Genomic DNA, 12,447 nt, shown 5'->3' with positions numbered 1-12,447 from the left:
CTCTGCTGCTATGCTATGGGGCAGACTGAGGAAGAGCTCATGGCTGACCTTATACACCTGGGTAGGTGAAATACTGCCAAACCCTCCTCACAGAGGACCCTGCTCAGTGTCTCCAAGGTGTTGTTTTGCCCATTGTTATTTGACTATATAAAATGTCATGTTTATTCTCCACTGTCACCAAGGATGTCTCTTGTTATTCCTAACAGTTAATGTTAGCTAGAATTTTAATATGCAATATGTAATTATTTGTTCATTAAAACAATGTGTGTTTAAGTCAAGATTGATTTTTCCCAGACCTCTTTATTAATGAATTAATTTCTATCAAATGTTCACCAAAATAACCTATGTTTGGGGAAGCGAATTCAATTTGGAAGTATTTCTAAACATATTTTCCTTTTTATTATTTACCGTGAAGCCCAAAGTCTCCTCAGCAACACTTCCTGTGAGACTACAGGAGTGGAGGGTACCTGTGTGATCAGTAAGATCAATTAGCATATGGAAGCTGCGAAAAACTGATTTAAATTCTGAAGAATCTTTGTTGCAAGTTGTACAAGTGCTGGATGCTTCATTTACAATGTAACCACAGCCTGAACTGAAAAGAAACAAAGACAAGATAGAATGTGAAGGCCCTAAGTGACAAATCTGATCTCTAGCAGAAGAATTATCACTTAGACTTTTAGCCTAAGTCAGCACCTGGAATATTTACAGAGCAAGTAATTACAGAGTGCTCAGTGCTGAGCAGGGTACAAAACAGACCTACAAAATAACAAGGAAAAATGCACAGCAATACAACATGCTTTCTATGCAGTCAACCTCATTTTCAGTATTCCTGCTTCGGAAACTGGGACAATCCAGTCTTCTCACAGTTCTGCCTCCTACTTTCCCCCATGCTGGGGTTCTTGCCCAGGATCACTCCCCCACTGGGGCCTTCCTCACTTGCACCCCAGCCCCACACCCTCCCTTCTCTGAACAGCTGCACAACTTACACTTCAGCACGAACTTACACCCTATCACATCCTATTCCATGTTATTGCAGGTATGTTTGTTTATCTCCTGGCTCAGAGTTTGAGGGCAGGAATCCCGCCTAGAAAGCCTGAGTTCCATGAATGCTCATTTGGTCCTGTACTAAGTCCTCTGTACATCCACAGAATAACCTGACGGTTGGGAGGTTCACACTCTAAATGCTGCTAGCACTGCTAGTGACACATTCTCCTCTCTTTAAGGGGTAATTCCATGCTCTTCTATATTTTTGAAGCAGTCATTACTTTGCCAATTTGAATAGGCAGAGACTAATTCAAATTTCTCAAGCAGAGGGAATGATCTGAAGATACTGGTTTCTTGTAAGCCACAGATCAACTTTTGAATTAAGTTTTAGATACTTTTCCTCAGATATCAATATTAAAGATGTAGGAAAAATAAGGGAGACAATAACATTTTTTTTAATTTTTGAAAAATATTTTTCAAAAAATAAACACCTGCCTTACACAACAGCCTCTACATTAGTTTTTTTCAACTTTAACACCAAATCATACAATGTTTTAAAAATCCATAGGTCAATTTCTTGATTGTGGTGGTTTATCATTTCATACATGATAAAACTATATGAAATTTCACATACACACGATGCATATTAATCTGGGGAAATCTGAATAAGATCAGTGGATTTAATTAATGTCATTACTATCTATGATGTGATACTATAGTTTTGCAAAATGTTACCATTGGGGGAAACTGCACAAAGTGTACAGTTTATATATTATTTCTTACAGTGCCATGTGACTCTAGAACTATGTCAATAAAAATGTCAATTATAAATCCATAGGGAGGCTTTCACAATAACATTTTAGAATTTTCTTGCCAAGCATTTTTTGGCTAAGATTATTAAATCTACTTGGGTTTACTTTTCTATGCAAGTAGATACTAACTTTGACCTAGGAGAGGTTGGAAATCATATTCTTCATACAGTTGAAATAATTTATTAAAATGCTATTACTTGTATTGCTATAGGATGTGGTCACCAAAATAATTTTCAAATTGTCATAAAACAATAGTTTCTCATCCCAGCTAAAAGTTTTGACATTATTATATCTTTCTATTTTAGGGTTGCTGAAACACAGTAAATTAAATTTTGCTTTAAAAGGCAATTATAATTTTGAATCTAAATAGTTTGTCAAATGCATAACCACTTATGCATAATGCATAACCACTATTCAAATGCATAACCACTATTATGTCAAAGAATAGCTTAACTTTTATAGAGTTTAAAATTTATTAACAAGGGGGCTTCCCTGGTGGCACAGTGGTTGAGAGTCCACCTGCCGATGCAGGGGACACGGGTTCGTGCCCTGGTCTGGGACGATCCCATATGCCGCGGAGCGGCGGAGCGGCTGGACCCGTGAGCCATGGCCGCTGAGCCTGCGCGTCTGGAGCTTGTGCTCCGCAACTGGAGAGGCCACAACAGTGAGAGGCCCATGTACCAAAAAAAAAAAAAAAAAAATTTATTAACAATAACTGTTTTTATTTCTTACAAGAATGAACTTTCTAAAAGTAATTTGGTTGCTTACCATCTATTTCGAACTACTTTTGTAGTTTCATCATCAATGTTCAGTGTAGAAATGTAAGCATAAAGAATTCCATAGATAGGATCAGCTTTTCCTTCATTCTTCAAAGCTTTTACCTTTAATTGTTCAACTGTATAGACATCAACTATTGTATTTACTAAAAAAAAAGAAAAGTCATGGAAGTTCTAAATATATTCTAAGAACTCCAAAGGATTATATCCAAATAGAAAAGCTACAAAGCTCAAATGAGAATATGTAGTAGCTTAAGTTATGTAATAGAAAAATTATTATATATGATATATTAAAACTGATTATATAGAAGGACATAAAAGCAAAAAAGGAAAAGAATGAGAAATTAGTCTTTATTAAAATGAATAATTTCTGATCATCAGAAGATTCCATTAAAAGAATGAAAAGGCAAGCCATAGAGTGGGAGATGCTAGCAATCTATAAGGAGATAAAGGGTTCATATCCAGAATATCTAAAAGATTCTTAAAAATAAATAAGAAAAAGACAAGTCAACTCAATTTTTTAAATGGTGAAGAGACTATATTTATTTATTTATTTATTTTTGGCTGCACCACGTGGCTTAGTTCCCCAAAAGCCAAGCCGTGCAGCCGAAAAACAAAACAGAACAAAACAAAACAAAAAAAACAAAAAGAAAGAAAGAAAGGAAACATGTTAAATATCCCCCAGGAAAGCATAACAAAGTTCTTCTTTTACAAGTTAATGTGACTTGCAGCATAACTTATTTCATGCTTAATTCAATTGTTACTCTCTTGAGAGGAATTATTAGGAAGTATTTCACCTCCTAGGATGAAGTTACAAGAACGGGCCTTCAGGGAATGATTGAAGTTTTCCCTCTACTTTCCGCCATTCTCCTGAGTGTCTAAGCATAAGCCACAGACGGCAACAAACCACATCCCTTTTTTTTTTTTGGCCACACCACGAGGCATGTGGGATCTTAGCTCCCCAACCAGAGATAGAACTCACGTCCCCTGCTTTAGAAGCATGGAGTCTTAACCACTGGCCTGCCAGGGAAGTCCCAGCATCCCTTTTAAAGTCAAGCTTCAGTCTGGGGTCTGTGAACACATGACATTTTATGCAAAATTCTATGTGTGGGTACAGCTACTTTTCTGGGGAAAGGGTCATAGCTCTCGTCAGATTCGCAAAAGGTTATATAGGCCTCCAAAAGTTTTAAACTACCTTTTAAAAAGTGGAAGTATAGGGCTTCCCTGGGTGGCACAGTGGTTAAGAATCTGCCTGCCAATGCAGGGAACACGGGTTTGAGCCCTGGTCTGGGAAGATCCCACATGCTGCGGAGCAACTAAGCCCGTGAGCCACAACTACTGAGCCTGCGCGTCTGGAGCCTGTGCTCCGGAACGGGAGAGGCCTCGACAGTAAGAGGCCCGCGCACTGCGAAGAGTGGCCCCCGCTCTCCGCAACTGGAGAAAGCCCTCGCACAGAAACAAAGACCCAACACAGCCAAAAATAAATAAATAAAAAGTGGAAGTGTAGCAGTTACATAATAAGAATACAATATCTTTTACTAAGTAACTTTACAGGCCCAAATTCTGGCCTTTTAAAAATTCAAATAATATTTAAAGGTCACTTACAATTTGTGGATTCTTTCAAATAACTGTCAATTTCATCATCCAGAAGATTCGTTTCTTTATTTTCTCTTATAAAATTCAATAGGATGTTAGCTTCTGGTGTATCTTAATTGAAAATGCATAATAAGTAAACAGCCAACTGATTATTTTTTAAATCACTGTAAATGATCCAAAATTATTTTTACCAGTAAAAAGTGAAGACGTATAAGAATACAATCAAACACAATATTACAAAGCCACTGACAATGTGATGGGGTGCTCCATTAACACAGAGATGTACACCAGATATCATGAGTTTAAAGAGCAGCTTACAAAACATTGTCATACAATTCCCTTTCATTTTAAAAAAGATACATAAGCAAAATTATCTGGAAGAATATGTATCAAAGAAATGATTATCTCTTATGAGATGGTGAATTTACAGCTGATCTTCCTTTTTATGTATTTTTTGAATTTTATATGTATTTATTTTCTAGTCAGAAAAAAAATTTTTTAAGGTTGTTTAAAAAGCTTGCTCCAGACTTGCCTGGTGGCGCAGTGGTTAGGAATCTGCCTGCCAGTGCAGGGGACACAGGTTTGATCCCTGGTCCGGGAAGATCCCACATGCCGCGGAGCAACTAAAATCGTGTGCTACAACTACTGAGCCTGCTCTCTGGAGTCTGTGAGCCATAACTACTGAGCCCACGTGTCACAGCTACTAAAGCCCATGTGGCTAGAGCCCATGCTCCACAAGAAGAGAAGCCACCACAATGAGAAGCCTGTGCACCGCAACGAAGAGTAGCCCCCCGCTAGCCACAACTACAGAAAGCCCAATGCAGCCAAAAATAAATAAATAAATAAAAAGATTTTTAAAAAGGTTCTTATAATTAAAAAAAAAAAAGACCTTGCTCCTCGGGACTTCCCTGGTGGTCCAGTGGTTAAGAATCTGCCTTCCAATGCAGGGGATGTGGGTTTCATCCCTGGTCAGGGAACTAAGATCCCACATGCCATGGGGCAACTAAGCCCGCGCACCACAACTACTGAGCCCGAGTGCTCTAGAGCCCATGCGACACAACTGGAGAGAAGCCTGCCTGTGTGCTCTGGAGACCGCGCACCACAATTAGAGAGTCTGTGTGCCACAACTAGAGAGCTTGTGTGCTCTAGAGCCCACGCGACACAACTGGAGAGAAGCCTGCCTGTGTGCTCTGGAGACCGCGCACCACAATTAGAGAGTCTGTGTGCCACAACTAGAGAGCTTGTGTGCTCTGGAGCTGTGTGCCACAACTAGAAAGAAGCCTGCGTGCTGCAACTAAAAACCCCACATGCCACAACGAAGACCCGAAGCAGCCAAATAAATAAATAAAATACTTAAAAAAAAAAAAAAAACTTGCTCCTCAAGTTGGGACATGAGTATCCTCAGGAATAGTGAGATAATGTGCCAGAAGGCACGAATCTGATTTTGAAGAGGGGCTCTCTAACTCTGACACCCTTCAACTCCAAGCCCCAACCTCTAACACCTTCTTGTCTTCAGCCCTCCCTCACCATCTCCAACATTCTGCAAACCGTCCTGCCAATGCTTGGACCCCCTGACTCCCCTGGACAGAGTCAGGGTTTCTTCCTCCTCGTCCTGTTGTACCACAAGTCTTATCACTGTTGGTTCTTTCTCAGAACTAGACTGGAATCCCAGACAGGGGTTTTGCCTTTTCATTTCTGTGCTTCAGTTATAGTGACTATCCTTCCATCCATCTGAGCATCCATCCACTCATGTACTTCCTTGTTCCAGAAAAGTGTTAAAGTTACCTCAGTAGTTGTCAAATAAAAGGCATTCACTAAATATCTGTAAATTAATGAGCATCCTGGGACAGAAGTTGGTAGGAAGGGTGGGGTGTAGGCACTGCTGTCAAGAGCTCTAAGGACAACAGGGTCATCCCAGACTGTCTGTGTGGGGACAAATTCTTCCTTCCCCATCTGATGAACTCTCTCGGGGCAGGAAGCCTGGACATGCTGGCTAGGATGAAAGCTCAAACCATTTAGAGGTTCTTAACTTCTACGTGGCATGTGTAGCCCAGGAAATTAGAAATAAGACTGATTTAAATAAGCATATTGAAATTCACACACCGTTATACATATTCTCCTTTATATTTGTCTCCTTGAGAAATAAGGCATTTATTCTAATGATGTTAGCATTGCTCAAAACACTTTGACATTTCCCCTTTGAACCTGTTTTCAGAGCCAAACGCACAACATCCTTCAAATCTGTCTCATTAACTTAGTCTTGAGGTGTTTTTTTTTTCTTTTTTTGCGGTACGCGGGCCTCTCACCGCTGTGGCCTCTCCCGCTGCGGAGCACAGGCTCCGGACGTGCAGGCCCAGCGGCCATGGCCCACGGGCGGAGCCGCTCCGCGGCATGCGGGATCCTCCCGGACCGGGGCACGAACCCGTGTCCCCTGCATCGGCAAGCGGACCCCCAACCACTGCGCCACCAGGGAAGCCCAGTCTTGAGGTTTTGATACGATTAATACTGTCAAGCTTGATAACCTTTTCCACCAGACAAATCCAACTGGGCCCGTGAGACACAACTACTGAGCCTGCGCATCTGGAGGCTGTGCTCCGCAACAAGAGAGGCCGTGACAGTGAGAGGCTCGTGCACCGCGATGAAGAGTGGCCCCTGCTTGCCACAACTAGAGAAAACCCTCACACAGAAACGAAGACCCAACACAGCCATAAATAAATAAATAAATAAATAATTTTTTTTTTAAAAAATGAGTCTGGTTTTTCACATTTCTTTTGTAAAGATATCAAAGATACAGCTCATTGTAAGTTTTTCAAAGTCATATAAAGCAGTTTTTCACTTTTAATTCAAATGAAATCCAAGCTTCATTCTTAAACACACTGCACAAATATTAGAATACATGATGTAGTCATTTCCAAAGGGATAAAAAATTTCAGATAGCTTTTTACCTGGATTAGTTGTAATAATCGTTTTTGAGATTACAGTTGCTGTCATGCAGTTCCGAAATTTGTCAAAACTTATTCTTACATCTGAGGCAAATATTACTGTTTGGGAAAAAAGCCATTTTAAAATTATTACACAGGGGGATAAAAAAATGACAAATATTGAACGCAATCATTGAAGTATTATACCTGTTTCTCGTGGCACCCAGCTCTGTGCAAGTAGAATAGATTCATTATCCCAACTGCATGTGTTAAAAAAGAAGTGATAAAAATCAAATAAATTAGAAAAAAACTGGCAGTGACCACATTATTTACCAGAAAAAGGATGTCTTAATGGATGAGGTTAATAATCCCCCATACGGTCCAAGGCACAGTTAAGGATTTTGGCTTCTCCTGCATTTTGCAGGGCTACACTGCCTATTTCACAGAAAATTTAACACCTATGAAAATCATTCCTTTCAGCACCTTTCATCTCTAACAACTTCTGCTCCTTCAATTCCTTCTTTTCCTATCACCCAGGTCACTCCAGGCTAGTTAGAACTGAGTGACTACAAGTTTAAAAATTTTGAAGTCACTCTTTCCTGCCATTAAGGGAGGGCCCCCACCATGGATAAACTGCTCGGGGGACTTGATAGGTTGAAGCCCTGTTTCAAATTAAGTGCTTTCTTTGGTACCCAGGCATCTGGAGTCTAAACAATACCATGTTATACCCTGTGATGCTTCAGGATGTAGCCCTGCCCCACATCTGACACACTGGGAGCCCCATAGAACCCAGCCTGTGACAATGCTTGCTTTTCTACCATCTTTCCATGGCTTGGCTCCAGGGTACCACCCAAGGAATCACAGAAAGTCTGGCTTGTTCTTTATCAATGAGACTTAGTAAATGACGATTTGTTACAAAACAGAGTACAATAATAAACAAGTTACAGTAGAGTCCATCTATGAAATCCCATGCCATCTAAAGATCTCATTTTAAGGTAATCATAGACTGTAATGACTCAACATACAAGAGAAAGGTTTATTTTTAAAATATCATTTCTATATCATTACTCCTCTCCTGATATGAAATCCATCATCTCCTGATGAAATTAAAATGTCTGACTTGGTGATAATAGCACAGATTTCACAGTTTGGAACAGATGTGGGAAGTTACCATATCATTGCAAAAGAAGGCTCTGTCTCATCATAGAGTTTAACTTCACACCTCTGGCCTTTTCTTTGGTCTGAAGTTGTAAAGTATTTTGGCTCTCCAACCTTAGAAATTGAAGAAAATCATTATTTTTCTTCACCTACAGTTGTAGAGGTACTTAAATATTTGTTGATGGAAATACTCAAATGTTTACCTTTTAAACAACAAATTAGAAATATCAAAATAGCTAGAATCACTAATATATATTTGATGATTTAACAGCATCTTTTATCTCTGAACCAAGTGTATTTAAGTTGTAAGTCACACACTTTGATTGAAGAGAGATACAGATATGTGTGCTTTAAGTCAAGACTGTGGGATCTTTTCACCATGTCAGAACAAATGCTCCATGACAAGTCCCTGGGTGGCATCTATGTGGACTCAGTGAGGGTAGAAAGTACATTTTCAATATCTGTGTATCCCCATGGCTTAGCACAGGGCCTGGCACGGAGTTAATGTGATTGGATGAATTCATCTCTCTGGGCCTCAGTGTCCTCGTCTTGCTAGCCCAGGTATGGATATTGATACCCCCTTTGCTGCCTTCCTAGGGACAAGCTGGTGAGAATCGAATGAGGGATACATGGGAATGTGCTTTGATATACCATCTGATTCAGTCCACACTGTGGTGTAAGAGGATCATGGACGTGGAGGTGAACTCAGGGGCCCTTCTGTGCCCTCAGGGAGTTCTCAATGGAACAGCAGCACCTCTGATGGTCACACAGCAATGGCCCAAGCATGGACAGTCAGCTGCCCCCTATGCCACTGTCCCCCATGCATCTATTGTCAGGGCTGAGCTCCTTAGGAAGGAGCTGAAGAAAGAGTCACAGCTGCCTGCAGAAGAGAGCATCTAGAAAGAAAGTCAGAGGGAAGGACAGCCAGAGTATGAGAGAGGCCTACCATATCACAGCATGCAAGAAAACTGTATGAAAAGGAGTTTTAAAGTGAAGAGACCTAAGTAGAGGCGAGAAGGAAGAAAACAGGTTAAATAAAAACGTAAAGATAAGGAAATGTAAGAGGGATGGAAGCAAAATGGGAGAAAAAAGGCATGAAAATAAAAGAAATAATATAATCCTATGAAAGGTGGTACCAGACTCAAGGGGTGGAGGCAGGAAGGGGGACATGGAAAAAGCTGTTGTAGGTTTTATATTCATACTGAGTTTTAGAAAATCCTTACTACATTGTGATATAATGGCATTATATGGAATTTCAGGGAAATTGAGAGATCATATCCTGCCTTTAAGTAAGATTGAACCTAAGTTGCCCAGAAATGAATTTTTCCCATTTTTCATGACTGTCATATCGGGTGTTTATTCCTCCATCCTGAATGATACTGAGTGTTCACTGTGTGGCAGGCACTGTGCTGGGCTGGGCTGGGCTGGGCTGGGGAACAACGCAGGCAGGCCTCTGTTGGCCTGTCACAGGGATAGTCGACACTCAGTCATTTAATATGGAAACGCAATTAGCAATTACTTACAACATTAACTATAAGTACCTAAATCTATTTCCCATTTTTTTGTCTTCTGATTATCATCATTCTGTATATTGAGAAATTCTTCTTGCCCCTTTATTTATGTACTTTATTTTGTGAAAATTTGCTCCGTGCCAAGTGATTCTAGTCTGTCCAATGGAGTTCAAAACTTGCTGCAATAATTGGGTAAGAGGGAGATGTGGAAGCAAAGGATGGTGAGACATTCCCCGGCACCCCATGGAGTGTCGTTCTGCCCTGGTTTTCAGCACCTGATGCTATGCATTAGCTCACAGGGCCCCTACTGCAGCACCGTGGGTTTCTCGCTCTCTCCCCCAACTCAGGACAGCTCTGAGAACACGCACTGAATTGATTCCTTGATTTATTCAACTTAGGCCCCTTCAAAGAACTTCCTAGAGATCTTAAAGTCAATGAATTTACCCTTTCTATCTGTGCCTTTTGTTTAACTCAAGTATGAAAAGCTCTCATATAGTTAGCGGATCATTTATGACTGTGTACTGCATTTAACATTCAAATACAATTTTATTTTGCTACTCATTCACAGGTAAAATGCTGCTTTCCCTTTAATGAGAAGTGTTATTTTCTAAATTCAATGGAGGATGCATCAAGATACAGAGGAAATTTTACTCCAGTTGATTATTACTTTCCAAACACAAATAAAATGATAGAACTCCCCCCACCAAATTGAACTTGGCTTTGTTGGGGTTTTAACTTACCGACCTCACAGCTGCAAGGACATTAATAATTCTCCCATCAAGACTGTGTCCGTTTGCAACAATGTCACCCAATGAATAATAATCACAAGACTCTTTAACAGGTAAGTATATCAAAGAAAGTAGCTTGGCATCCACTTCATAACTGGAACAAACTTTTACCATTGAGTGATTCTCACTGAGCAATAGTTTATAATCGCTAAATTGTAAAAACACACACCAAGAGTTAATATCAAATGATTTTCTAATAGAAAAATACTTCAAAGTTCACAGTTAAACTTTGGTTGTAACTTAAACTATATTTTAAAAATTATATTAAGAAGATTTATACTTTTCACTCTTAGAAACATTGAAAAGCTTTGTAAAATATTTTTTGTCTAAAATGTATTTTCATTAAGAAAATGTTTTAAAGACCAACTGTGTCTGAGTTTTAATCACACTAATAGTCTGATCTTGCACAATACTGAGTTTCAGTTTCTTTCTCTGTAAAAAAAAAAAAGGGGTGTAAAAGCACTCTAAAACATTGTGTGTGTGTGGGGGGGGGGATTTCCACCTCTATGACACTGACTGCCCTGCCTATGTGCTTCCCTTACCTCTGTGGTGCTCTGTAGGAACAGATGCACAATATTTACACAATTGAGGTGCTCTTCCCCTTCCAGCCAATCAACTTCCAAGTGTCCTCCATGGAGCATCTTTCTAGTCCTCTAATCCAAAGCCTCCCCCGCTCCCCCTCCCCCTGCTACTGCTTTAGGTGTTTCCCTCATCACTTCTCACCCAAACTACTGCTTGTCTCCTAAGCTTTGTTCCCCTACTGTCTGTCCTCAGGTAGCCAAAGTGATCTTCCTAAACCACGAATATGAATATATTTCCCATCTCCAAAGATCTTCTGGGCTAGCCATCACCAAAGCATGAAGTTGGTACAACAAGCAAAGCTGTCTGTGAAGTGTCTCTGCTTCTCTCTCGAGCTTCTCCTCCTGCTGTTCCCCTGCCTATATTCCAGCCACATCATATTCCTAGGCTATGAAACTACCACTTTAGAGAAGAACGTAGTCAAACATCAACAGTTTCATAAGGTTTAAACTACTATTAACTGTTCTGGAAAAGGCCAGGAGGTTTCATGTTTGTTCCCTCTGCCAAGGATGCTCTTCCCTCCCTCCACTCATGTGTTCATTCCATAAACACTTACTGAGAGCCTATTATGTGCCAGACCTTAGTCTAGGCACAGGGGGTACAGTGGTGAGGAAGACACACAAGACTTATGATCTCACGGAGTTTACATGCGTGAGAGGGAGACAGATAAGAACAATTAATCAAATAATCCCAGATTGTGATCAGGGTTATGATGGTACACATACACTGTGTACAGGACGAAGTCCTAGTAATGCAGACTGGAAGGGCTACTACAGACAGAGTAGGTGGGGGAAGATCTAAGGAGGTGACATTTAAGCTGACACTTCAATGAGAAGAGCAAATAAGATTGTTCTTTGCAGAGGGAAGTGAACATGCAATGCTGTTAGTGCAGAATGAGCCCAGGATGTTCATAAAGTGGAGGACTCTTCATGTGGCTGCAGAGAAATGAGACCTATAAGATGAGGTCAGAAAAATGGGTGCAGGTGCACGTGTAGTAGAGACTTTTGTGCCCACCCAGAGCTCTTTACCAGCTACTCCCTTCTCTCTCGAGATTTGCCCTCAGCCAGAAATACCTTTAAGCCTTCCCTCCTCTGCAGGAATAGGGGGTGGACTTCAACCAATAACTTGTAAATACAGGGTACAAAAGCCCAGGCCTCTTTCTTTAGGGTGGTACCACTTTGAGGTGCCACTCATGCTCCAGAGCTCCCATCTGGGTCAGGATGAGACTGGGCTCCTGCTGAACCTGCCTCTTTGCTCACCTTCCCCCCAGTGCTATCCTTACAGGCTGCTTCTAAGGGCTCTCCCTCAACAAATCATCTGCA

General features: G+C 40.6%; 1 protein-coding gene across 1 annotated transcript in view; it reads right to left on the bottom strand.

Moving 5' to 3' along the window:
• The window catches only part of MEIOB (meiosis specific with OB-fold), a 29,270-nt gene that overhangs the window by 3,571 nt on the left and 13,252 nt on the right, over positions 1 to 12,447 (bottom strand). Inside the window, exons 6-12 of the mRNA XM_082858135.1 lie at positions 10,499 to 10,694; positions 8,261 to 8,361; positions 7,297 to 7,349; positions 7,114 to 7,209; positions 4,178 to 4,279; positions 2,565 to 2,718; positions 409 to 592 (exon numbers count right to left, since the gene is read on the bottom strand). Of these exons, the coding sequence (XP_082714261.1) occupies positions 409 to 592; positions 2,565 to 2,718; positions 4,178 to 4,279; positions 7,114 to 7,209; positions 7,297 to 7,349; positions 8,261 to 8,361; positions 10,499 to 10,694 (886 nt within the window). The remainder of the gene's footprint in view (positions 1 to 408; positions 593 to 2,564; positions 2,719 to 4,177; positions 4,280 to 7,113; positions 7,210 to 7,296; positions 7,350 to 8,260; positions 8,362 to 10,498; positions 10,695 to 12,447) is intronic.

This window comes from Leucopleurus acutus (assembly GCF_964270905.1).
Source record: "Leucopleurus acutus genome assembly, chromosome: 16".
NCBI classification, from domain to species: Eukaryota; Metazoa; Chordata; class Mammalia; order Artiodactyla; family Delphinidae; genus Leucopleurus; species Leucopleurus acutus.
This window is presented reverse-complemented; position numbering and strand designations above follow the sequence as displayed.